At 55.3% G+C, this 25,748-nt stretch overlaps 1 protein-coding gene and 4 non-coding genes across 12 annotated transcripts in view; 4 read left to right on the top strand and 1 right to left on the bottom strand.

Moving 5' to 3' along the window:
• The window catches only part of VAC14 (VAC14 component of PIKFYVE complex), an 81,692-nt gene that overhangs the window by 8,182 nt on the left and 47,762 nt on the right, over positions 1–25,748 (top strand). For 6 of the 8 annotated variants that reach the window (XR_011728539.1, XR_011728540.1, XR_011728538.1 and 3 more), the window contains exons 4-13: positions 249–311; positions 3,596–3,703; positions 3,890–4,105; positions 4,354–4,463; positions 5,331–5,437; positions 6,944–7,078; positions 7,782–7,934; positions 12,830–12,890; positions 19,985–20,129; positions 20,445–20,510. Coding sequence is in view for 5 of the 8 variants with exons in the window: in XM_071757080.1 (XP_071613181.1) it covers positions 249–311; positions 3,596–3,703; positions 3,890–4,105; positions 4,354–4,463; positions 5,331–5,437; positions 6,944–7,078; positions 7,782–7,934; positions 12,830–12,890; positions 19,985–20,129; positions 20,445–20,510 (1,164 nt within the window). In the remaining 3 variants the exon portion in view is untranslated. Of the gene's footprint in view, positions 1–248; positions 312–3,595; positions 3,704–3,889; positions 4,106–4,353; positions 4,941–5,330; positions 5,438–6,943; positions 7,079–7,781; positions 7,935–12,829; positions 12,891–19,984; positions 20,130–20,444; positions 20,511–25,748 lie in introns of all 8 variants that reach the window. The other 2 variants (XM_071757082.1, XM_071757084.1) reach the window with 2 other exon arrangements.
• On the bottom strand, positions 1,849–1,919 carry TRNAG-GCC (transfer RNA glycine (anticodon GCC)). The gene has a single exon. It is a non-coding gene; the product is annotated as a tRNA-Gly (tRNA).
• TRNAG-GCC (transfer RNA glycine (anticodon GCC)) lies at positions 9,622–9,692 on the top strand. Its single transcript has one exon. It is a non-coding gene; the product is annotated as a tRNA-Gly (tRNA).
• Positions 11,040–11,110, top strand: TRNAG-GCC (transfer RNA glycine (anticodon GCC)). Its single transcript has one exon. It is a non-coding gene; the product is annotated as a tRNA-Gly (tRNA).
• On the top strand, positions 11,529–11,599 carry TRNAG-GCC (transfer RNA glycine (anticodon GCC)). Its single transcript has one exon. It is a non-coding gene; the product is annotated as a tRNA-Gly (tRNA).

Raw genomic sequence — 25,748 nt, 5'->3', positions numbered from 1 at the left:
AAGAAGCTGCTTCTCAACCTCCATGAGTTTTTTGTTTTCCATGCTGGAGAATTAAGACCTGTTTTCTGCGCTCTCCGCATCCTCCCTGGAGCCTGACAAGGAGGTGGAGATCAAGGGACTTCTCTGTGTCCATCCTTGTAATGCCAAAGGAGAGCAACAGGCCTGTGAGCCTGCTGGTTGCTCTGCTGCAAAGCAAGAACAGACCTGGGACCCTCTGCTGCAATGGCTCTTGTTTCTGTCCTTCACAGCTGGCTGCTGATCCTGACCCCAATGTCAAAAGTGGCTCTGAGCTCCTCGATCGACTTCTCAAGGTACCTTTTCCCTTCTTCCCTGCAGGCAGCAGGCAGGGGACATGTCCTGGCTGGGGACATGTCAGTCCCTGAGGCTGCAGCTACTGAAACCAGCTCAGCTCAGCCCTGTGGGTGTTGTCACTACATAACTTTTTTCTCCCTGACTGTTACCTCTTACAATGAGGGCCTGGTGGCAGCCTCAGGGAGCTGGGGCTGGGAGGTGCCACCTTTGTGGTCAGCTCTGGGGAGCTGAGTGCCTGGGGAAGCAAGGATTTAGTCCAAGTAGGGTTGTAGCTCTGTCCCGTGCAGCAGAAGGGCTGATCCTCTGTTTTTCACAGAATGATCAAATCTTTTGGGTTGGAAAAAACCTTTAAGATCATCAAGTCCAACTGGCAAGCCAGCATTTCCAAGACTGCCACTGCCCCATGTCCCTCAGCACCACATCTGGACAGCTTGGAAATCCTTCCAGGGATGGGGACTCCACCACTGCCCTGGGCAGCCAGTTCTGATGCTTGACCACGCTTTCAGGGAGCAAATTTTTTCCTAATATCCAACCTGAATCTCCCCTGTTCCTCTTGTTTTGTTGCTTGGAACTTGGGAGAAGAGACCAACTCCTAACTGGCTCCAAGCTCCTTTCTGGTGGTTGTGAGGAGCCAGAAGGTCTCCCCTCAAGTGCCAGAGTGACAAAGTCTCTTTCTCCCTTGGCCAAGCACAAGGTGATGTGAGTGGAGCTGCCCTGCTGCAGCTTTGGGCTGGGGGCCTTGGTTCCCGTTCCTGCTCTGCCTCCTGATGTTTTTTTTTGCTTGGGCAGAGCTCTCAGTTCCTTCCCTGATGCTTGGAGGTGAGGGATAGAATCACAGAATGTCAGGGGCTGGAAGGGACCTCTGGAGCTCATCCAGTCCAACCCCCCTGCCCCAGCAGGGTCACCCAGGGCAGGACACACAGAACACATCCAGGGGGGTTGGAAAGGCTCCAGAGAAGGAGACTCCACAACCTCTCTGGGCAGCCTGGGCCAGGGCTCCCTCACCCTCACCCTCCAGAAGTTTCTCCTCATGCTGAGCTGGAGCTTCCTATGTTCCAGTTTCAACCCATGATTCTCTGTCCTATTCCTGGCCCCTTCCCCTTGCCCCCCACCCCTCAGATATTTATGGACACTCATAAGGTCCCCTCTCAGCCTTCTCTTCTCCAGGCTGAACAGCCCCAGGGCTCTCAGTCTTTCCTCACAGCAGAGATGTTTCAGTCCCTTCACCTTCCTCGTAGCTCTCCCTTGGCTCTCTCCAGTAGATCCCTCAGTAGATCCAGCAGATCCCTGTCTCTCTTGACCTGGGGACTCCCTTCCTGCCAGCCACAGAGATGCTCACTGTCCCCACACCAGGTCCTCTCCCTGTCCCCAGCATGCCAGCAAGGCCGGGGCACTCCCCACAGAGCCCACGCTCCCAGCTGTGGAGGCTGAGCAGCCATGAGGGGGACAAGGGGACAGCGGCGCCTTGGGGAGCAACCTCTGGGCCCAAGCTCAGGCACCCCGAGGTGTCCCCAGGGTACCAAAAGGTGTGGGTGCTGCATTGGCCGGGAATCGAACCCGGGCCTCCCGCGTGGCAGGCGAGAATTCTACCACTGAACCACCAATGCCAGGTGTGGGGCACCCCACGGGGGCACCCCACGGACACACATGAACAACACGATGTCCCAGTATAGGTTGGGGGCTGAGCTGCTGGAGAGCAGTGTAGGTGAAAGAGACCTGGGGGTCCTGGTAGACAAGAAGATGCCCATGAGCCAGCAATGTGCCCTTGTGGCCAAGAAGGCCAATGGCATCCTGGGGTGCATTAGAAAGGGGGTGGTTAGTAGGTCAAGAGAGGTTCTCCTCCCCCTCTATTCTGCATTGGTGAGGCCACACCTGGAGTATTGTGTCCAGTTCTGGGCCCCTCAGTTCAAGAAGGACAGGGAAGTGCTTGAAAGAGTCCAGTGCAGAGCTACTGAGATGATTAAGGGAGTGGAACATCTCCCTTATGAGGAAAGGCTGAGGGAGCTGGGTCTCTTTAGTTTGGAGAAAAGGAGACTGAGGGGTGACCTCATCAATGTTTTCAAATATGTAAGGGGTGAGTGTCAGGGAGATGGAGTTAGGCTTTTCTCAGTGGTGACCAGTGATAGGACAAGGGGTAATGGGTGTAAATTGGAGCATAGGAGGTTCAAGTTGAATATCAGAAAAAATTTTTTTACTGTAAGGGTGACAGAGCCCTGGAACAGGCTGCCCAGGGGGGTTGTGGAGTCTCCTTCACTGGAGACATTCAAAACCCACCTGGACACGTTCCTAGGGGATGTACTCTAGGGGGCCCTGCTCTGGCAGGGGGGGTTGGACTAGATGATCTTTCCAGGTCCCTTCCAACCCCTAGGATTCTATGATTCTATGACCCCACGGACACACCCCACACCCCACACCTTCAGCCGAGTGGGTGCAGCAGGGAGGGGACCCCCCCAGACAGCTCTGGTGCTGGGGCTCCAGCCTCTCCCTGCTGCCTCCCCTGAAGCCCTTGGGTTGCCCCTTCCCTGCTCCCCCTCAGGTCAGGGCTTTCTCCCTCACCCTCACCCTCCAGAAGTTTCTCCTCATGCTGAGCTGGAGCTTCCTATGTTCCAGTTTCAACCCATTATTCCATGTCCTGTTCCTGGGCACCACAGAACAGAGATTGGCCCCTTCCCCTTGCCCCCCACCCCTCAGATATTTATGGACACTCATAAGGTCCCCTCTCAGTCTTCTCCAGGCTGAACAGCCCCAGGGCTCTCAGTCTTCTCCTCCCCAGTAGTGCAGCAGTTAACATGGTCACTCCCTGCTGGGCTGCAAACCCTCCTGCTGGGAGATTTGCTTCACTGCCCTGGTGTGAAAGGCTCAGCCAGGCAGCAGAGCCCACCAGGCATGGAGGGAGAGCTGTAAAGGGAAGCCAGGGGACTCTTCCCAGCCCTGACACGTGTGCTTCCATCAGAGGTGCTTGCTCATGTGTGCAACACACCACTGGGGCATGGATTGGAGGTGCTCTCCCCCTTCTCCTGCTCAGTCAAGCTGGCCTGAGCCTCACTCCCACTGTAATTCCCTTCCCTGCAGCCTGAGGGGAATTACTGGCTCATCACCTGAGCAAACCCTGTGATTGCTTCTCCCCAAGCCTCCTGGCTCACAGGAACCGTGCCTCATCCCCTCATCACCTTTTTCCTCTCACGTGCCTCAGAAAAGGCCTGGTGGGGGATGGTTGGGTGGGTGCTGGGGGAGGGGGAGGTGGTTGCCATCCTTCCTGACACCCTCTGCTTGGGCTCCCCAGGACATCGTGACAGAGAGCAACCAGTTTGACTTGGTGGGCTTCATCCCTCTGCTGCGGGAGAGGATTTACTCCAACAACCAGTATGCCCGCCAGTTCATCATCTCCTGGGTGGGTATGCACAGCCCCACCCCTGGCTGCCTCTCCCAGCCCCAAAATCTGGGATATTCCCCTCAGCATCTCACATCTGGGCAGACAGCAGCTCTGTCTGCCAGCTCGGGCACCTCAGCTTCCTCAGGCAGGTTTTTTATTTTTTAAGCCAGCAGAGCTTTTCACTTTGCTTCCCTAAAATGCCAGCTCCTGGTCACCCCCCTGTGCCTGTGGGGCAGCATCCTGCACTTCTGCCAGCCTGGTGCAGGGCTTTGCACTCCAAGTTTGAAGAGAGAGAGTCAAAGTTTGAGTGGTATAAACAGCATTGCTGTGGTCTGGAGGTTACTGTCTCCCAGGGGGCTGTGCCAGGCTGCTTCCCATCTCCCAGGGATGGGAACTGTGTTGCTCTGGCTTCTTTCCAAGGTGGGCAACTCTGCTGTCCCCTTGTCCTTCTCCCCCAGGTCTCACTTGCATGGGGCTTGGGGGAGAAGGACAAAGGGACGAAGTCCCATGCTCAGCCCTGAATTCTGAGGGCTGAGGGATACAGGGGAAAAGTGAAAATTCCCCTGATACAGGGGAATTCTTCAGTATCCCGTTGGATTGGTGCTGGTGATGTTAGTTGGCATCTCCAAAACTCACCTCTCTCCTTCCTTATTCCTCCCCTGAGCTAGATCCTGGTCTTAGAGTCTGTGCCAGACATCAACCTCTTGGATTACCTGCCAGAAATCCTGGATGGGCTCTTCCAGATCCTGGGAGACAACAGCAAGGAGATACGGAAAATGTGAGTGTGGAGCCTGAACCCTCTGCTCTGGCTCTCTGACACCCTCTGCATTTTATTTTATTTTTTTTTATTTTTTTTTTTTGCACCTCAACTGCAGCAGAACCTGGTGTGCCTGGTGGAAGGCAGAGCAGTCTGGCTGCCTTGGGCAGGGACTGAAGTGTCCTTGGCAAGGACCTCCATGCCCTGGGTTGTTGTGGCTGGGTTGCCTGCAAGAGGGAGGGGACATGGGGACCTTTTGTACAGGGGGACAAATGGTTCTGGCTGGCTTCAGCCTTTGTGCTGGTGTCACCTCTGCCTCTGGGATGGGGTTCAAGTTCCATGAGCAGGGATGTGAGCATCCACCCAGCTATTCCTGGGTGCAGAGGAGGAGCAACCATTGCTGCTCTCAAGACTGAAGGATGTTTTGAAGCAGGGAAGGTCAGAGGATCTTGGCTTCTTGTGCTGGGAGACAGAGTGGACCTGTTTTGTAGGGCACAAGTGGGTGATGGGACTGTCCTGGGTCTATCCTGCTGCCAGGCCCTATTGGGTTCTCCCAGTTTCCCAGTGTCCACACGTCAAGGAACAAGCACTGAAAGCTCTGGGGATCATCTGCCTCCCTGGGCTCCTCTGTGCTCCCCATCCCAGCCCAATGTTGAGCTCAGCAGAACCTTTGGGGAGTTGTGGGAATGTGTGGGGGACTCCAGGCAATTTTCACCCCCACCCTCATGACTCTGGGCAGTCTGCTTTGGGGCAGGGACACTTTGTCAGGTTTTTCCTGTCCCTGCCACTCTGCCATGCCACCAGGGTCCTTCCTACAGGTGTTTGTGCACTGATAACTTCCCCACCTGAGGTGCTGGAGCTCTGAGCAGCTGCTCTGCCTCTCTGCAGGTGTGAGGTGGCTCTTGGGGAGTTCCTCAAGGAGATCAAGAAGAACCCTTCCAGTGTCAAGTTTGCAGAAATGGCCAATATCCTGGTGATCCACTGCCAGGCAGCAGGTGAGTGTGCAGGGTGGAGCTGTAGCACCCACCTCTGGGCCTGCAGTGCTGGCTCTAGGTTCAACCCAAGAGTTTTTCTTGGGGGTTGTTCAGCAGCTTGCCCCCTTGGCCCTTTCTTCCTTCCAAGCACAGACTGGGCAGGGAATGGATTGAGAAGAGCCCTGAGGAGGAGAACTTGGGGCTGTTGGTTGATGAGAAACTCACCAGGAGCCAGCAACATGATCCCAGCACAGAAACCTGGGCTGCATCACCAGCAGCATGGCCAGCAGGGCAGGGAAGGGGATTGTTCCCCTCTGCTTTTGTGAGACCCCCCTGCAGTGTTGGGTCCAGTTCTGGAGTCCCCAACACAAAAAGGATGTGTAGCTCTTGGGGCAAGGGCAGAGGAGGCCACAGAGAGGATCCAAGGGCTGGAGCAGCTCTGCTCTGGAGCCAGGCTGGGAGATTTGGGGTTGTGCAGCCTGGAGAAGAGAAGCTGCAATGGGGAGACCTTAGAGCACCTTCCAGTGCCTGAAGGGGCTCCAGGAAAGCTGGGGAGGGACATGGGACAAGGGGCTGGAGTGAGGAGACAAGGGGGAGTGGCTTTAAACTGAGAGAGGGGAGATTTGGGTTAGACATGGGGAAGAAATTCTTTGCCAAGAAGCTGTGGCTGCCCCATCCCTGGCAGTGTCCAAATCCAGGTTGGATGGGGCTTGGAGCAACCTGGGCTGGTGGGAGGTGTCCCTGCCCATGCAGGGGGTTGGGACTGGATGAGCTTTAAGGTCTCTTCCAACCCAAACCAGTCTGGGATTCTTTGCCATAATGCATTAAAATCCCATGGAAAGGAAGGGCTGTCAGGCAGCTCTCCCACAGCTGATCCCACTGCTGAACCCCCCAGCCCACAGGTGCCTGAAAAGAAAATATCTGGCTGTGGGATGGCACCTGTGTAGGGAGTGGCAGCTGTTATGGTGCTCATTAATCTGCTCTTTAGACATCACCAGACAGGAGGGGGTTTATTTTGGGTCAGAAAAACAGAGATCCAGGCTGCTTGCTTTGGTTGAACTGATCCCCAAGGGCTTTACACTAGTGAAGCCTAAAATGTGGGCCCTTGCACCAGGTGGGTGCCCCAGCTGTGCTGCCTTCTGCAGAGCTAAGGAAGCTCAATAAAACCCCAGGCCTAGGAGTGATGCTTGACCCAGACACAACTGCTCTGGATGTGGTGGAGGAAGTGCCCTTCTGTGCTGAGAAGCTTGGGAGACAACTTATAAATGAGGAAGCTGGGTCACAGGTTGAGCTGGGTCAACTCTGAAACCTAATGGTTGTGTTAAATCTCAGCCTCACTGCAGTTTCAGGTCTTACCTGTCCCCTCTAGGGTGAAACTGTCCCCTGCTGAGGTCTTTCTGGAGTGGTGGCCCTGGATGGAGAAGAGGGAGGGAGCTCTCTGCTGGCAAGGTGTTCCTCGGCCTCTGGTGTTTGCTCAGCTGCCAGTCCTGTCCTTTCCCTCACCTCTGCTTCTCCCATGTCTTCCAGATGACCTGATCCAGCTGACAGCCATGTGCTGGATGAGGGAGTTCATCCAGCTGGCAGGGAGGGTGATGCTGCCCTATTCCTCAGGGATCCTGACTGCTGTCCTGCCCTGCCTCTCCTATGATGATCGGAAGAAGAGTATCCTTGGCACTCTGAGCTGCTCCAGCATCCCACAGGGATCCACCCACTTCCTGCCCCTGGGGTGCAGGGCCAGCTGCACGGCTGGAGAGGGCCAGGAGATGTCCTCACACCAGGTCCTTTAGCCCACACTGGTCCTTTGGAGGTGAAAGGACTCAAGCACAGGTCCTGTGAGGAAGGGCTGAGGGAGCTGGGGGTGTTGAGGCTGGAGAAGAGGAGGCTCAGGGGAGACCTCATCACTCTCTCCAACTCCCTGAAAGGAGGTTGGAGCCAGGGGGGGTTGGGCTCTTTTCCCAGGCAACTCTCAGCAAGACAAGAGGGCTTGGGATTAAGAACTTTTTCCTAATATCCAACCTAAACCTCCCCTGGCAGAGCTTCAGCTCTGCCAGGGGAGGTTTAGGTTGGATATTAGGAAAGAATTCTTTGCAGAGAGGGTGATGAGACATTGGAATGGGCTGCCCAGGGAAGGGGTGGATTCTCCATCCCTGGAGATATTTCAAAAGAGCCTGGATGTGGCACTCAGTGCCATGGGCTGGGAACCACGGGGGGAGTGGAGCAAGGGTTGGACTTGATGAGCTCTGAGGTCCCTTCCAACCCAGCCCATTCCATGATTCTATGAGGGGAGTTGCAGTAGCTGGGCTGGGGCACCCTGGTTTATTCTCTGTGTGTCAGACTGCTTGTTCCTTACATTGTCTCCACTCAGACATCAAGGAGGTGGCCAACGTGTGCAATCAGAGCCTGATGAAGCTGGTCATCCCAGAGGATGATGAAATGGATGAGGCCAAGCAGTTGATGACCCTACCAGCAGAGCCCACCTCAGAGGAGTCCCTCTCCAAGCCAGAGGCAGTGGCCAACTGTGAGTCCCTTTTGGTCTGAGCCATTAGAGGTGTGAGCAAGGTCAAGGGAAGGGCCTCAAGAGAAGTTCTTGAGTTGGTTTTGGTGTTCTGGGGCATCTCTGGGCACACTGGGCCTCTGTGCTTTCTTTGAGACTTGGAGATGTGTTTCACATGTCAAGTTCTGCTGGGACAGAGGTGTTTGGGGCTGTCTGCATAGCAAAGTCACTGACCTGGCCTGGAGCCCCAGCAGTGCTGTGGGGCTGCACTCCCTGGTGACCAGCTCTGTCCCCTCACCATGCTTCCCTTCACCTCAGTCATCAAATTGACCAAAAAAGGATCATTTGGCTTGTGTCAGCTCCAGTGTGGCCAGCAGGAGCAGGGCAGGGACCATCACCCTGGGCTTGGCACCACTGGGGCTGCACCTGGAATCCTGGGGTCAGGTCTGGGCCCCTCACAAGAAGGACATTGAGGTCCTGGAGTGTGTCCAGAGAAGGGCAGTGGAGCTGGGGAAGGGTCTGGAGCACAAGTGTCATGAGGAGCAGTTGAGGGACTTGGGGGTGTTCTGCCCAGAGAAAAGGAGGCTGAGGGGAGACCTCACTCTACAGCTCCTTGGAAGGAGGTTGGAGCAAGGGAGGTTGGTCTTTTCTCCCAAGGAACAAGCAATGGGACAAGAGGAATTGGCCTCAAGTTGCCCTAGGGGAGGTTTAGGTGAGGTCTTAGGAACAATTTCTCCCTGGAAAGGGTTGTTGGGTTCTGGCCCAAGCTGCCCAGGGCAGTGGTGGAGTCTCCATCCCTGGAGGGATTTCAAAGCCCTGGAGATGTGGTGCTGAGGGACACAGTTCACAGTTGGACTTGGTGATCTTAAAGATCTTTTCCAACTAAAATGATTCTGTGATTTGTAGTGAAACATTTACTATCTGCTGCATAACCTGGGAAGAGAATGTCCCAGCTGTCCTGCAGGGGCTGCTTGGGGAGCAGCTCTATCACCTAAAGCAGGGCTTGGAGAGCTGTGTCAGTTCAGGAGAGCATCAGCACCTGCATAAAGAACAGAAAGGAGGAGAATTTTGGAGACTTTGCAAATTCATTGTGCTTTGAGACCTTCACATGGGTATTGTCCTGTCCTAAAACTTGAGTGTTCAAGTGAGAAGAAACAACATGGAGAGGGCCTGGGGGGAGCAGTGTCTGCAAACAGCCTCCCAGCACCCCTCTGATGCTGCTCTCCTGGGGTGAGGAGATGCTTTTCTTTCTTGTCCAGGCAGGTGGAATTATGTCTGGGCTGTAACTCCCCTGGGCTGAGCCATTTGGTACCTCCAGGGCTGCAGGGGAGGCTTTGGGAAAGCCCTGACCTGAGAGGGAGCAGGGAGGGGGGAACCCAAGGGCTTCAAGGGAGGCAGCAGGGAGAGGCTGGAGCCCCAGCATCAGAGCTGTCTGGGGGGGTCCCCTCCCTGCTGCACCCACCCGGCCGTGGGTGTGGGGTGTGGGGTGTGTCCATGGGCTGTGTCCGTGGGCTGTGTCCGTGGGGTGTGGGCTGTGTCTGTGGGGTGTGGGCTGTGTCCATGGGGTGTGTCCGTGGGGTGTGGCCTGTGTCCGTGGGCTGTGTCCATGGGGTGTGGGCTGTGTCCATGGGGTGTGGGGTGTGTCCGTGGGCTGTGTCCGTGGGCTGTGTCCGTGGGGTGTGGGGTGCCCCCGTGGGGTGCCCCACACCTGGCATTGGTGGTTCAGTGGTAGAATTCTCGCCTGCCACGCGGGAGGCCCGGGTTCGATTCCCGGCCAATGCAGCACCCACACCTTTTGGTACCCTGGGGACACCTCGGGGTGCCTGAGCTTGGGCCCAGAGGTTGCTCCCCAAGGCGCCGCTGTCCCCTTGTCCCCCTCATGGCTGCTCAGCCTCCACAGCTGGGAGCGTGGGCTCTGTGGGGAGTGCCCCGGCCTTGCTGGCATGCTGGGGACAGGGAGAGGACCTGGTGTGGGGACAGTGAGCATCTCTGTGGCTGGCAGGAAGGGAGTCCCCAGGTCAAGAGAGACAGGGATCTGCTGGATCTACTGAGGGATCTCCTGGAGAGACCCAAGGGAGAGCTACGAGGAAGGTGAAGGGACTGAAACATCTCTGCTGTGAGGAAAGACTGAGAGCCCTGGGGCTGTTCAGCCTGGAGAAGAGAAGGCTGAGAGGGGACCTTATGAGTGTCCATAAATATCTGAGGGGTGGGGGGCAAGGGGAAGGGGCCAATCTCTGTTCTGTGGTGCCCAGGAATAGGACAGAGAATCATGGGTTGAAACTGGAACATAGGAAGCTCCAGCTCAGCATGAGGAGAAACTTGTTGAGGGTGAGGGTGAGGGAGCCCTGGCCCAGGCTGCCCAGAGAGGTTGTGGAGTCTCCTTCTCTGGAGCCTTTCCAACCCCCCTGGATGTGTTCTGTGTGTCCTGCCCTGGGTGACCCTGCTGGGGCAGGGGGGTTGGACTGGATGAGCTCCAGAGGTCCCTTCCAGCCCCTGACATTCTGTGACTCTAAGGGACATTGGCTTGGTGGCAGGGAGTGTCCATGCCTGGGTGGCAGTGAGGGTGAGCAGCTTGGTGGCACTGAGGGACACTGTCTCAGGAGCAGTGGAGAGAGTGCTGGCTCCTCTCAGGGGTGCCCAGGCCATGGAGCCCTGGGGCAGCCCCACACCTGGCAGGGGTGGCTCAGGTCCCCAAAGCCCCGGGGTTTGTTTCTGGCAGTGCAGCCCTTGTCCTGCCCTAAACCTCCAGAGCCCCCAGACCCCCACGTGATGTGGGCTCCGTGGGCTGCTGAGGCCGTGGGGAGCTGCTGCACCCGGGGGAGCTGCCTTTGGGTGCTGGGTGTGGGTGATCTGTCCCAGCCGGATCTCCAGGGGGAACCCAAAGTGTGTCCGGGGCGTCCCGTGCCGTGGGGCAGGGTGTGCAGCCCTGCTGAGGCCTTGTCCTGACGTGAACTCTGGAGCTGCTGAGAACTGCCCTGGCTGGAGGGGGTGTCAGAGGCAGCAGGGAGAGGCTGGAGCCCCAGCATCAGAGCTGCCTGGGGGGGTCCCCTCCCTGCTGCACCCACCCGGCCGTGGGTGTGGGGTGTGAGGTGTGTCCGTGGGCTGTGTCCGTGGGGTGCCCCACGCCTGGCATTGGTGGTTCAGTGGTAGAATTTTCGCCTGCCTCGCAGGAGGCCCAGGTTCAATTCCTGGCCAATGCAACACCTGCTGCCCAGTTGGGCTTTTGGGGGTTTTTTTGCACCCTGGTGTCACCTGGAGGGGGAGGGACCCTGGGGGGTGTTCCCAGGGGTGACCTTGGTGGCAGAGGCTGCCTGGGGATATTTAGCAGCCTCAGCTTGGTGGCAGCCAGTGCCACTGTCTCAGGGGCATTGGGAGACACTGGGTTGGTGGCACTCAGTGTCCCTGGCTCCGTGGCAAAGGGGGCCCTGGCTCAGGGCCCTGCTCTGGTGGCAGTGCTGTCCCTGGCTGGGTGGCAGTTCCGTGGCTCAGGGGCAGCCCGTGTGCCCCCGGCTGGGGGACAATGAGGGGCTCTGGGCTTGGTGGCAGCGCAGCCACCGCGCTGGCCGTGGGGCCGTGGGGTGGGGCCGTGGGCTGTGTCCGTGGGGTGCCCCACACCTGGCATTGGTGGTTCAGTGGTAGAATTCTCGCCTGCCACGCGGGAGGCCCGGGTTCGATTCCCGGCCAATGCAACAACAGCAGAGGTTTTTTTGGAAGAGGGAGGAGGACAGTGCTGTAGCACAGCAGCAAAATGTTTTCTTTTTTATGCCCGGTTTGCCCTCAGGTTACTTCCTCTTATTAAAATCTGTAGCAGAAGAGCTTTAAAACGTTAAGAGAAAGTTTCGGTGCTGGAATGTCTCCCCCTTTGGCGTGGGATTGATCCCTGGTTGTGCTGCTGTGGCTGGGCTATGGCATGAGTGAGCAGAGCTTGTGGGCACAAGGGGGCATGGAGAGTCAGGTTCATCCTGTCCTGCTTTCTCACCATGACCTTGAGAGGCTGAGGGAGCTGGGGGTGTTGAGGCTGGAGAAGAGGAGGCTCAGGGGAGACCTCATCACTCTCTACAACTCCCTGAAAGGAGGTTGGAACCAGGGGGGAGTTGGGCTCTTTTCCCAGGCAACTTTCAGCAAGACAAGAGGGCACAAGAGGTCTCAAGTTGTGCCAGGGGAGGTTTAGGTTGGACATTAGAAAGAATTTCTTGCTGGAGAGGGTGATCAGGCATTGGAATGGGCTGCCCAGGGAAGGGGTGGATTCTCCATCCCTGGAGATATTTCAAAAGAGCCTGGATGTGGCACTCAGTGCCATGGGCTGGGAACCACGGGGGGAGTGGATCAAGGGTTGGACTTGATGAGCTCTGAGGTCCCTTCCAACCCAGCCCATTCTGTGATTCTATGACTGTAGGACTCAGTTTTAGCACAGGGCAGAGGCTGGAAAGCTGCTCAGTCACTTGGATCCCACATGAAGTCAGACTGCAGGAATGCTGGCCAGGTGGAGATGTCCTGGCTGAGATTCAGCCTTTTCTGTGCTGGTGGGGTATCTCCAGGTATTGAAATCCAGGTGATGAAGGCAGCTTTGCAGTTCTCAGCTGTGTCTGGGAGAAGGGTTGAAGCTGTCAGAGGATGTGTCTGGGGCTCTGTCACACAGGAGGGGGCCCAGTTTGGGGCTGAGGTCTGAAGCTCTGCAGCCCACGTTCTGCCAAGTGAGGCCAGTCCTGCAGCAGCTTCACCCCGTGCCTCTGGCAGTGGAGAAGAGCTTGTCAAGGAATAAAACAAGCTCACAGCAGGCAGAGGGGATTCTCAGGATCCCCAGCCCCTCAGACAGTGGCTGATGGTGTCTTTGCAGAAGGTCATCTCTCTAGTCTGCTGGTCCTTCTCTTTTCCTTCCCTGCCATCTCACTAATTGTCTCCTTTTTCTTTGCTCCCAGGCTCTCTGGATGCATCTGGTGACTCCAACTTCAGCAGCAGCAGTGTCTTCACAGTAACCAGGTAGGGTTTGTTTCCTGCTTCAGAGATCCTGAAGGAAAAGGGAAGGCCCAGTGAGTGACAAGGACAAAGCTGTGGGGAAGGGTGGGCTGGAGACCAGCTGAGGTCTCCTGAGTCACAAAGGAGTGAATGACTGGGAGATGCTCTAAATGACTGCATCTCTCTGATGCATTTGAACCAAAATCTCTTGACTTCATGGTAAACTGAGGTGTTTGCTCCACGAGGAGACCTTGCAAAGCCCCCTTGGAAGGTCTGGTGGGGCAGTGAGTGTCTGTGCACTGAATTCTGCACCTCACCTGTCTCTAAGGCCCCATGGTTGGGCACTCCAGCTGGAAGACAGAGTGAAGGTGGATGGTTGACTTGCTTATGGCTCTTCTAGCTCAGCCAAAACAGGAGGCATTTGGTTCCCTTCTGCTTTTGCAGAGGAATGGAGGTAGGGGAAGAGCAGTGTGCTGGTCTGCCTGGGGCTGACAGAAGAGCAGGGAGAGTGCTGGCCCTATTTTTGGGGCTGGGGGCTTCAGGTGGGGCTGTGCCCCTGCCAGCCCTGAGAGCAGCTCAGTGCCCAGAACATTCTCTTCCACTAATATTCCATCTAAATCATCTCTCCTGCCATCCCCTTTCTTCCCATCCGAGCTGTCAGTGAATCTGGGGCCAAATCCACTCCTGTGGCACAACTTTTGTCCTGCTGCCTGCTGTCCCTTTCCTTGGGGGTGGTGATTTCCAACACTTGCCTTGTGCTGGTGCTTGTGTTGATTCCTTGTGATCTCCCAGACAGGAGGAGCCACTCCAGCTGCATCCTACCCCCCAGGCTGATGTGTGGTGCCCCTGGGATCACATCCCAGAGCAATGCAAGCATCAGCTTTCCAGTTTGATGGCCTTCTGTTCCTTTTTTCCACTCCTCCAAAGCCCAGCAAGCTCTGATCTTAATAATGCCCCTTTTTTTTTTTTTTCATGAAGGTACAGATCTTTTTATTAGATTTCTTTTTATGGGTGGTAATTGGTTTATCCCTGGCTTTTCTGCTCTGCCCTGGCCATGCCCAGGCATGCCTTAAAGTTTAGTAGAAATGGGTGAAATTGGGAAGGGGAAGGAAAAGGAGAGGCATTAAGACAGAAAGATATGTGAGAACTGAGTCTCTGTGCTTGTACCTGGGGGAGAGAGAGGGTGAAAGGCTGAAAGGGTCAGAAGCAAGGAGAGGGATTTGGTCACAGGAGAAGGCAGGAGAACTTCTGCCTGGGCTGAAGCAATCTGCCAGATCCCCAAGAGCTGAGGAAAACCATCTGGGACAGCAGGCAAGACCCTTCACATCTGAAAGGCACCTGGCTTTATAGATGGACGTGTTCTTGAGCCCTCCTGAGCCTTTTGAAACAGGAGATGCCAGGTTTTATCCTGGGATTTGCCTGCCCTGAAGCCTTTTTCCCCATCCCATGGGACTTTTGCTGCTGCCCCGATGTCAGGACCTGGAAAATTTTCAATGGGGCACCTGCTGTGGGGTGAGTGCTATGGGGTTGAGGGGCTGGAGGTGTCCAGAAGGAGCCCTGGACATCTCTCTGGAGTTCCTTGTGTGGTTCTGAGGCTGCCTGGCTCAGCCCTGGAGCTGGAGGAGGGAGAGCTGGCACCCGGAGCAGCTGCAGCCACAGCCAGGAGCAGGCAGCTGCCTGCACCCTGAGTGCCCACTGGGTGTCAAGGCAGGACCACAGGAAACCCTGGGGCTGCCTTGGAAAGCTGCAAAGGGAGGAAGGAAGCTCCTTTTAAGATGAAGTCACTCTTTACTTGTGCTTTTTGTTCCTTCCCTCTCCTCCCCCAGCCACCCAGCCATGGTGGCCCAGGGCCAGGCCTCCAGCTCTCACGGCCTCTTCCCTGCCCTCCCTGTGCTGACAAACCCTGCAGCAGCAGTGTGAGGAGGAGGAGGAGGAGAAGGAGGAGGAGCAGGAGGAGGACCTTGGTCAGCAGGGGCAGAGGAGCTCACTGGAGCTGGCATCTGCAGAGGGGTGTTTGCCATGAAGGTGCCAGCCAAGAAGATGACGAGGTCTGAATGCTCCCTAGATGGATGCTGGGCATGTTCCTCTGGCCAGGCACCCACCCTGCTCCTAAAATGTGCTCTTGGCCATCCAGAATGCTTCCAGGGTCCTTGCCAGCTTCCTGGTGGCATTTGCAAGGAAATGGGGACCACGTTTGTGCCAAGACAGGAACTGGCTCCTGGGAGAGCCTGGCTGTGCAGGGCTGTTGGGGGTCCCTCCTTCTGCAAGAAACAAACCAAAACAAAACACCATCCCTGGAAGTGGCCCAGAATCATGGGTCAGATATGCTGGAGCTTTCCTGTGCCCTAGCTGACCCCAGCAATGCTGCAGTCACTGCTGGGAGCCCAGATTAGGAAAGGGAGGGGAGTGGAAGCAAGCACTTGGGCTTCCTTCCCTCAGGCTGATCTTTGGAGGAGGAGCTGTAGATGTCTGTCCTGCATCACTGGACCAAAACAGCTGGAAAGGGCCTTTTAGGAACTTGGAACTGCATTGGGGTTTCTATGCAAGACCTGGTCAGGCACAGCTGGCAAGTGGTGAGCCTGGGCCAGGGGCATGGGGCCACCATCCCTCACCAGGGCAGACAAGGGAAACGAGGGCTGCAGAAGAACCTTTGGGGTCCTTCCTGATGTAAGGAAGTGGTTTTGGGTTTGGGTAGTGTTCAGCAACACGTGGGCACCTCAAGCTGCTTCTTGCTCTGCTGAAAGGGCTGCTGGCTGCCACGTGGCTGAGCTGCCCAGGGCTGCTTCTAAACTGGGCTTCTAAAGGTGGTAGTTAGGACTTAGTACAAAGCTGAAATTGCTGCTGGAAGTTGCTGCAGCCGTGGGGTTGCAGCCATGAGCTGAGGGGCTCGTTGAGGTGCTGAAGAATTGGGTGGAGGTGAGGGATGGTGCTGGGTCCCTCGCAGCACCCAAGGGAGGGTTGGCCAAAGGCAGCCCAGTGGCACCTTGCTTGCCTTGGAGTCCCATTCCCCAGCAGCTTGGCTGCCTTGCTGCAGCTTTTGGGTCCAAGATGTCCCCACGAACCTCTTCTCCAGCCTGGAGATGATTTCCCTTCCCTGCTCCCAGTGCCCAGTGTTGGGTGAAGGAGGCTGAAGGGCAGCACCACCCCAGCCCTTGGCACTGGGCTGGCTGCCTCTGCCTCCCCTTATCCTCATCCCTTGGTGGGAAGAGCACCTTGCTCTGGTTCCACGGGCACTTGCACTGCTTGGGAACCACAGGAGGAAGGCAAGAGAGCCAAAATGAGAGCAGTGGAGGACAATAAAGTGACAGCTGATGGGAGCAGTAGCAGAGAGGAGCTGTTTACCTCCTGGCTGGAGGCTGCTGAGCACCACAGCTGCCAGCCCATACGGGAGCTGCCCTTGGGACTTGGACCACAATGAAAGAGCCTGGATATTTCCACCCTTGGCAAGGTCGCTGAGAGGCTAGAGCCTGGCCTAGGCCTTAACCTTGTCTGAAAATGGGGTCAGGAAAGCAGCTGGGCCAGGCAGGAGGCCAGGGTGAAGATGACAGCTCAGGCATTGGCAGGGAAGAGGCAACTGCTGAGGAGGGAGATGGCTGAAGCCCTTGAAGGAAGGGCAGAAATTTAAAAATTACTTGAGAAACAGGGACGTGGGGTGAAAAACATGGCTGTGGGTTGAACACAGAGGCAGAGGTTCTGCTCCCATGCTGGAGGATGCTGAGTGGAGGAGCTGGGCCGTGGGGCTCCTGCCCCACCGCTCGGCCTGAGCCAAGGCTGCTGGGATCCGGAGGTTGGAGCTGGGTACAACCCCCCTCGTGGCTCTGTTTGCCCTCCAAACATCTTCTGGCTCTCTCAGGCAAACCATGGAGGGGGGGCCAGGGCCTCATTCGTCCTCGGGAGGAGAATCTGGGGTAGTGGGTTAGGTGGAAACGATCGCATCTGACGTCTGCCCCGGCGCAGCTGCTGCCGGCGCGGCAGCCCCAGAGGAGGGATGGCAGCAGCACTGGGCCATGGCTGCTGCTCCCACTCCAGCTGCACAGCAGGGGATTTAAAAAAAAAATAAATCAAATCACAGAATTGTTCTGGTTGGAAAAGACCTCGGAGATGGTGGAGTCCAGCTGCTTACCCAACCTTCCTGAATCCGGTGCTTAAACACCGCAGCTCTGTCTTTAAAACACCCAGTGCAGCTTTTACACCCTCTTAAACAGCCAATGCACCTTTTACACCCTTTTAAAGACCTTTTACGTCCCCTGTGACAGGAGAGGAGGGGACAGCTGCCAGCCCCTCCCTGGCTGTGCTCAGCTGCTGCCTTTACTGGCAGTGAAATTCCCACAGGAATTTGGTGCTGCTTCATCTCGGAAGCAGAAGCAGTGGGGTCAGTGGGAGAGGTTTTTTTAGTCCAATTTCACATGATTATCAAATCCTTTCACCTTTCAGGATGGTCCCCTGGTTTTGTGCTGAGTAAACGAGCTGCTGCTTCCCTGGAAAGCCTCTGGAAAGGTTTATCTGGGCAGATAAGGAAGGAGCTTGAGGTGCTGGAGCAGGTCCAGAGAAGAGCAAGGAGGCTGGGAAGGGATCCAGCACAAGTCCTGTGAGGAAGGGCTGAGGGAGCTGGGGGTGTTGAGGCTGGAGAAGAGGAGGCTCAGGGGAGACCTCATCACTCTCTCCAACTCCCTGAAAGGAGGTTGGAGCCAGGGGGGGGTTGGGCTCTTTTCCCAGGCAACTCTCAGCAAGACAAGAGGGCACAAGAGGTCTCAAGTTGTGCCAGGGGAGGTTTAGGTTGGACATGAGAAAGAATTTCTTTCTGGAGAGGGTGCTCAGGCATTGGAATGGGCTGCCCAGGGAAGGGGTGGATTCTCCATCCCTGGAGATATTTCAGAAGAGCCTGGATGTGGCACTCAGTGCCATGGGCTGGGAACCACGGGGGGAGTGGAGCAAGGGTTGGACTTGATGAGCTCTGAGGTCCCTTCCAACTCAGCCCATTCTATGATTCTAGGATTCTATGATATGGGGAGGAGGATTGCTGGGGAGGAGCTGTACATCATCCACTGGAGCTGGGGTGGTGGCACATGGCAGGGCTGGGTTCTAGCTGGCTCTAGGTGAGCCTGGTGCTGCCACCCACTTCCTGGGGTTCAAGCCCAAATCCTCTTCAGGTGGGTTTGGACTTGAACCATGCAGGCTCTGGGGTGCTGTATCCCCAGGGAAAGAGTTTGCACCCTTGGAGCAACCTGGTCTAGTGGGAGGTGTCCTTGCCTTGAGCAGGGTGGGTGGAATTAGATGAGCTTTAAGGTTCCTCCCAACCTGAACCCCTCTGGGATTCTCCTGTTGCTGTTCTGGCAGTCCAGTGGCCTCCTCTGAGGATGTCACCCCCTGTGCAGCAGCGTGGAGCTGGGGCATGTGACAGCATCAAGGCCACCTCCAAACCAGCTGCCTTCACTCCCTGCTTCTCTGCACCACCCTTTCAGCTGCTTCCCTCTGAAAACACACAATATCTGGTGCTTTTTTTTTTTTTTTTTTCCCCACCCTGTGTTGTGTATTTTGGCATGGAGATGTCATTGCTTTGAGGATTCATGCTTCCCATCTCCTGGGAGCCCCTTGCTGGGTGGGTGACAGGCTGTGCTGCTGCAGAGGGAGCTGATTTTGCAGGAAAACCAGGTACAGGGCTGGCTGAGGATGGTCAGGATCACCTGGGATGCTGCTCCCTTGGACATCAGCTCTCCCAAACTCTGGGTCCCTCCTTCCCCTGGGTTCTGCACGGCTGAGCATCTGGCCCTGGGCACTCATTTGCCACATCAAAGAGCAACTGAGTCCAACTGGAAATGGGATTTGCAGCCCCCAGGATGTGTTGCGTGAGGCAGTGGAAGCCATTGGGTGTCTGCAGGGCTGGGAGAGGCTGCAGCCTCCTTCCCTCAGCCCTGGTCCTGGGGAAGATCAAATCCTGTTAAGCCGTGGCTCTGCTTGCAAATTACACCCTGAGAAATCTGCCCTGGAGGTGTTTTTATCAAACGAGATGCAGAGCAGCTCCCCACCAGCTAGAAAAAACCATCAGGAGCCTGACCCAGCCTCAAATAATTCAGTCACTTGGGGAGGACAGGAGGGACTTAGCTCTTCAGTGCCTCGTGGAGGTTGGCTCCAACCCTCTGCCCTCTGCTTGGGCTGCTGGGACAGGGAGTCCCTCTTTCCTGCTGGGGTGGGACTTCAGGATCACCAAGAGGGCAAAATGCCATCACACAGCATCTTCTGCAGTGGGGTCTCCTGTCCCAAGGCAGGTCCCAACTATCTGGGGGAAAAAAAAAACCCACCCAGGGAGTTTTTCACCATGCTGAGAGCAAAGGGGCTGCAGCAAAGGGTTGTGTTGGTGTTATCAGGTGTTCTGGTGGACTCAGGGAGTTGTTGGCTTTCATCAAGGGTTATCCTCATCTTTTGGGGTGGCTTTTAGGGAACAAAGTGATGTTCTTGAGGCAGAAAGCTTCACCCCAAAAACACTGCCAGCCAGGGCACTGTCTCCAGTCCTCAGCACCCAGCTCTTGGGTTGGATCTTCTGGATAGTTGGGTGGCCCCAACTACTGGACAGGACATGTGCACTGATGTTCTCTGGAGATGTTGGAGCTGTTTGGATTCTGAGGACATGTTATGGATCTTTAGTCTTTCAGTCCCAAAGCTGGTGGCTGCAATCTGGATCAGTCTCTCAGAACAGAGAAGGTGCTGGATTCATCCAGCTCTTTGGGAAGGTGGAATACCTTGAGGTTTCTTTTGTTTCCAAAGCAAGTTTTGGTGTGCTGCTGTGTCCCTGATTGTGCCTCTCCATCTTGGGATGCTGGTCAGGAGCTGCCTGTGCTGCAGGGACCAACCTGGCCATGACCTCAGCCATGGGAAAGCCTGGACCTCACCTCCTGGCTCTTGTAACTCTTCAAGACATGAGCACAGTGGTTGGTTTGCCATGAGCAGATGGGGATGCACAGGTTAAAAAGTGGGTTGGCCAGGCTGGGTGGGGCAAGGTGGAGGTTTCTGAGGGTTTCAAGTGAGATTTTGGAATTTCTGGTGTGCTGTGGACCTTCCTGCTGCGGGAGGACTCTGTTGGACATCACATCACTGAACCAACCTTTCTCCTTTCCGTGCAGCTCCGAGAGGATACAGGTGACTCTGAACCTGGATGGAATAGTTCAGGTGCTGGATTGTCACCTTCATGACACATCCATTGGGATGATGACCAGAATTGCAGTTCTGAAATGGCTCTACCACTTGTACATCAAGACTCCTCGGAAGGTAGGGCAGGGCCATGGCACCTGAGCCTGCTTCTTCCCCCCTGGGGACTCATCCCATGGGAAGCAGTCCCCTTCCAGCCTTCTCCTTGCCTTTCAAAAAGCTGTAATTATCCTGGGAGCACAGCAGCCAGGTGCCCACCTGCCTTGTCTGAGAAGGCTTTGGCTGCTGGATGATCAGAAGCTGAAGGAAGCTCTCCAGCTCAGATGGAAAATGCTGGGGAAGCTTTCAGCAGCCTCTCTCTCCTGGGCTGATGGGTTCTGTGGGAAGGGATGCCCAGGCCTGCAGGACTGACCACATCTGTCTCTCTGCTTCCAGATGTTCAGACACACTGACAGCCTCTTCCCCATCCTGCTGAGGACCCTCTCAGATGAGTCTGATGAGGTAAGTGCTGCAGCTGCTGCACAAATCCTGCTGAGAGCTTCCTGTCTCCACATCTAGATGGGATTTTTGGGAAGCTGAGCAGAGGGATTTCTGGGGAGTTACACCCTGATTGCTAAACTGAAGAAGAGCCACCATAGGGAGCTGCCCAGCTGAAAGCCCTGCTGTCTCTGGCAGACCACTGTGTGGAAACCTTCTTCTCCAGCTCTGAGAGTTGATCCTTCAAAGCCAACTCCTAAAATTTTTTTTTTTGCCTGCCTGAGAAGCCATCTGGAGCTTTGGGTCCCAGAGCTGATGTCTGTCCTGTGGGGATGGGTCCTGGTCAGATCCTCTGTGAGTGGGGATTTGGGCAAAGAGCTGTGGGGAGATGCCAGGGGGGTTGTGTCTGGCCAGCTCTGCAAAGCCCAGCTCAGCCTGGCCTGGTGGGGCTGCAGTGGATGCCCCAGTGGCACTGGGTTGACTGGGAGCTGCTGGGCTTGAAGGTGAGCAAAGCAAATCAGGCAGCAGTGGGTGAGCCCTCCCCATCCCAGTGCTCCTCACCTCTGGGGCTGCTCCCTTCCCATTTCCCCTTTCCTTTTCTTTCTTCCTCACTCCTCTGGTTCGAGTCATCTCAATTTTGGTGTCTTTGTTGTCTTCTCCACCTCTCCATTGCACCCTGGGGCATTTCCAGTGCTGGGTGGGAGGCCCCCAGCTGCCCCTGGCACTGGTCTCTCTTCTGCCATCAGCTGATACCTCTTGCCCAGAGTAATCCTGGCTGGTTTCTCAGCTCAGACCTTCCTCCTGGAATAAAAATCACACACTTATCTGTCTGAACAGGCTCAGGGCATCAACCCCCAACCCTGCAACAAATCCCATGTGCAAGGGAGACGTTGAGGGAAGGACTCAGTGAGTCAAGCAGCTGCCTGGCTGCTCTCCATACCCTGCTGCTGAGGATGCAAACCCTTTTTCCCAAAGAGTCCCCAAGCATACATCTGCCTCTGCAATGCTCCAGAAAGCCTGCATCTTGCAGATACTCTCTCTGGCTTGGCAGGAGGGAGCAGTGAGTCATGTAGCAATTACACTGCTCATTAATATTGGGGAGGGAAAAAAAAAAAAATAGAAAGCAGTGAAGAAAGGACCCTGGTGATGCATTTCCTCTGGGTGACATAACTGGGGCTGGCTCAAAAGTTGATTTTAAGCTGATGTATTTAATCCTGTCTTCTATTTATTTAGATGTTTGGGGAGGGGGGGGGAGTTGTTTGGTTGGGATTTTTTTTTTTTTTTTTTTCTAAGGCAAACCATAGATGAGTCCATCCATGAAACCCCAGTGCTCAGCTGCCTCCCAGCCAGCAGGTTTGGGGCTCTCTGCTGAGGAGCCTGAAATCATTTTGGGGTTTGGGAACCTGCATTTCTGGGAGCACTGAGGACAGATTGAGGTAGGCAACCTGCAGGTTAGAGAAGGGGACACGGGGTGCTCTGAGCTCTTACCCCTTGCTCAGTTACAGGGTTTGTGGGCACCTTGTCCTGGAGCAGATCCCCAGAAACTTCCATCAAGTTGGTCAAGTGTACTCTTCACTGGGTAAAAAACTGGCTGGCTGGCCATGCCCAGAGAGGTGTGATTAATGGGGTCCAAGCTGGCTGGTCACCAGTGGTGTCCCTCAGGGCTCAGTTTTGGGGACAGATTAATATCTTGATCAATTTATCCATGATTGAGTGCACCTGCAGTGAGTTTGCAGACAAAACTAAACTGGGTGGGAGTTTTGGGCTGCTTGAGGGTAGGAAAGCCCTGCAGAGGGACCTGGAGAGGCTGGAGGGATGGGCCAGTTGTATGAGGTTCAGTAGGGCCAAGTGCTGGGTCCTGCACTTTGGTCACAACAACCCAGGCAGTGGCTGCAGGCTGGGGGAGGAGTGGCTGGAAAGCTCCTCAGCAGGAAAAGACCTGAGGGTGCTGGTGGACAAGTGGCTGAACATGACCCAGCAGGGTGCCCAGGTGGCCAAGAAGGCCACCAGCATCCTGGCTTGTATCAGGAATGGTGTGGCCAGCAGGGAAAGGGAAGGGATGGTGGCTCTGTGCCTGGCACTGGTGAGGCTGCATCTGGAGGGCTGTGTTCAGTTCTGGGCCCCTCACTCCAAGAAGGACATGGAGGGGCTGGGATGTGTCCAGGCTGGTGAGGAGCATGAAGAACAAGTCACAGGAGGGAACTGGGAGCTGAGGGAACTGGGAATGTTTAGTTTGGAGAAGAGGAAGCTGAGGGGAAACCTCATGGCCCTCTACAACTCCCAGACAGGAGGTTGCAGGGAGGTGGGTGCTGACCTCTTCTCCCAGGTGAACAGTGTCAGGACCAGAGGAAATGGTCTGAAGTTGCAGCAGGGAGGCTCAGATGAGATATTAGGAAGAATTTCTTTACTGAAAGAGGGGTCAGGCAGTGGAGCAGCCTGCCCAGGGAGGTGGTGGAGTCACCATTCCTGGAGGTGTTTAAGAAATGTGTAGATGTGGCACTTCAGGGCGTGCTCTGGTGGGTTGTAGGGTTTTTTGTGAGTGTGTATGGTTGGACTTGGTGACCTCAGAGGTCCTTTCCACCCATGGCAATTCTGTGATCCTGGTGAGCTCAACCCATCAGCTCTCTGGTGAGGGAGCATCTCCCTTCCCTTTCCAGGTGGGGCTCATTGTGTGGGGAAGCTCAAGGTGTTCTCATGTCTTCAGGGTGCTCTCTTCACCCTACGGTGCTGCCCTCCCCAGGGGAACCTGCCTGGGCAGCAGTGCCAGTGCCACCTTTCTCCCCAGCAAGGCTGAACATGGTTTTGCAGTGCCTGCAGAGCCCCTGCCTCCCCCCACACTCTTTGGAAGCTTAGCTCTTGCTCTCCTGATGTGCCCTGGGGCTGTTCTGGAGCTGTTGTTTCTCATCACCAAAGGATGATTGGGCTTTGGAGGATCAGTGTTAGTCAGAGCTTTGCATCAGACTGAAAGATATGCCTTATTTTTAAGGTTTGGTCTTGCTGAGCTGTTTCTGGTCTCTCTCTCTCTGTGCTTACCCTAAATAATGAAGCCCAAAACAAGGCAGGATGGAACCAGGTCTGTGCCCTTTACATGTCATGCTTCTTCTTGTTGAAGGCATCACCCCACCTCCACCGTGCTGAGCAGGGGCCAGCATCTCCTTCCACATCTGTAGTGGTCTGAGTCATCTCTGCCTTCTGTCTGTTCCTGTTTCCCAGAGGCTGAAACCAGCAGTTCCCTTTGATGTGTAGAAAAGTTGGGATACCAGGATTCTTGGCTGTCTGTGCTGCTGCACTGCATCACCTTGCACCCCTTCCCCAGCAGGGAGATGCTCTGTCCCTCATGTCACACCTGGGTTTGAAGGCAAGCTTTAAAAACCCTGGTTAAAATTTGATGTGCTTAAAAAAAAAAATAGCTTTCTTACAGCCCCAAGACAACCAGGACCCTGCTAGGAGTGGGTATTTCTGCACAAGTTTCTCCTTTCATTGGTGTGAGGCTTGAGAGCTGGTTGAAGAACTGAGGTTAGAAATGGTGCAAAGTCAAAGCCCAATCATTGAACCTTTCCAGCTCCAGAGAAGACCCATTTTTGGGATTATCTACCTCTTCAAGCTCCCAGGGCAAGGGCAGCTTCTCCTTTAGCTCTCCAGCTCCCTGGGTCCTTCTCAGCTGGACCTGGGTGCTGAGTTCAGGTGGACACCAAGAGGCACCCAGGGGATCTCTGCCGAGACGGGGATGTGGTGACGCTGCTGATTTTCTCCCTTCTCTCTGGTTTCCTTTCTCCAGCTCCAAAACGGAGCTGTTCCTTCACCCAGGAGTGTGTTCCTGTTTGCTTATCTGCTCCTCTTGATCTTGCTGGAGGTTGGAAGTTGTGCTGGGACTTTTCTCTGACTCATGCAAGAGTGACGCATAAGGTGGAGCCCGGTGTCTGATGTGAAGCAGGGAGAGACTCCAGCTTCCTCCCAGCTTTTCTGACAGGAAAACCTGCCTGCACTGATGCAGGGGCTGGGAAAGCCTTTGAATACAGGGAGAAAATCCAGCTGGTTGCTTAGCTTGCTGCTTGAAGCTGTATCTTGTCAAGCATCCTTTCCACAGCTGCTCCTGGACCTTTCCCTAAGAGAGGATTTGCTGAGCCTCTGGGGTGGTGATGTCCCCACGACCTTCAAGCCAACTTCTCCATGACAAGCTGAGACATTCTGCCCCTCTCTTGGCTTCTCCTTATTGAACAAGGAGAGGAGGGACCCCAGGTGTGGTGGGATGCTGACACTCACCTCTCCAGCACCAAACTGCTCCAGGGTTTCAAAGCACAGGTCCCTGCCCTGCTCTCTCTGAGCTGCACTCTTCTGCTAAATCCTGATAAACTTCTCCCATCCCACCCAGTTCCCAGCACAATGAAGCTGAACAAAAGCTTGTTCTGAAGCCAGGAGCTGCCTCGGTGTGGTTTGTTGGCTTTAGAGCCATTGTGCTCCAGCACCCAGCCCTTAACTTGCCATGGCTGAAATTTTGTGACCCCTGGTGCAAAGCACAGGGTGTAAACCAAAAACTCTCATCTAGAAGTGCCTTTATTTTCTTTTTTTTTTGTAGTGAAGCTTCTCTGGAGAAAGACTCAAGGCTACAAGGTGCTGAAATCATCCCCATTTTTGAGAGGGAGCTCTGAGGGCAAGCTTAGGGCTGGAATGTTGGGGTGCAGATGTTGGGAGGTGGAAAATGGGGCCAGCCCAGCTTGCCATGGGTGGGAGCAGTGCTGAATTACAGAATCACTTAGTTCCCCTCTTTAGAAGAGCCCTCCAAGATCATCAGCTCCAACCATTAACCTAACACCAACAAGACCTTAACTAAGCCATGGGTACTAAGTACTAAGGAACTAGTAACTTAAGTAACTAAGCCCTAACTACCTAACTCTTAAATCCCTCCAGGGATGGGGACTCCACCACTGCCCTGGGCAGCCTGTTCCAATGTCTCCTAAACCTTGCAGTGGAGAAATTCTTCCTAAAATCCAATCTAAATTTAATGAAGAAGTCCTAAAGCAAGGTGGGGTGATGCTTCCCCCAGGGAGCTGAGACATTGCAAGGCTACTGCAGTTGGTTGAAAGATAATCTGTGCTCTGCATCATGCAGTGACAGGAAATTTCTTGCAGGGAGCATGATCTGCAGGGAGCTTCGTGGTGTCTTGGGGTCAGTTCTGGGCCCCTCACAACAGGAAGGCCATTGAGGGGCTGTAGCACATCCAGAGAAGAGGAATGGAGCTGGGGAAGGAGCACCAGGAGCAGC

Source organism: Heliangelus exortis, chromosome 13 (genome assembly GCF_036169615.1).
Source record: "Heliangelus exortis chromosome 13, bHelExo1.hap1, whole genome shotgun sequence".
NCBI lineage: Eukaryota > Metazoa > Chordata > Aves > Apodiformes > Trochilidae > Heliangelus > Heliangelus exortis.
This window is presented reverse-complemented; position numbering and strand designations above follow the sequence as displayed.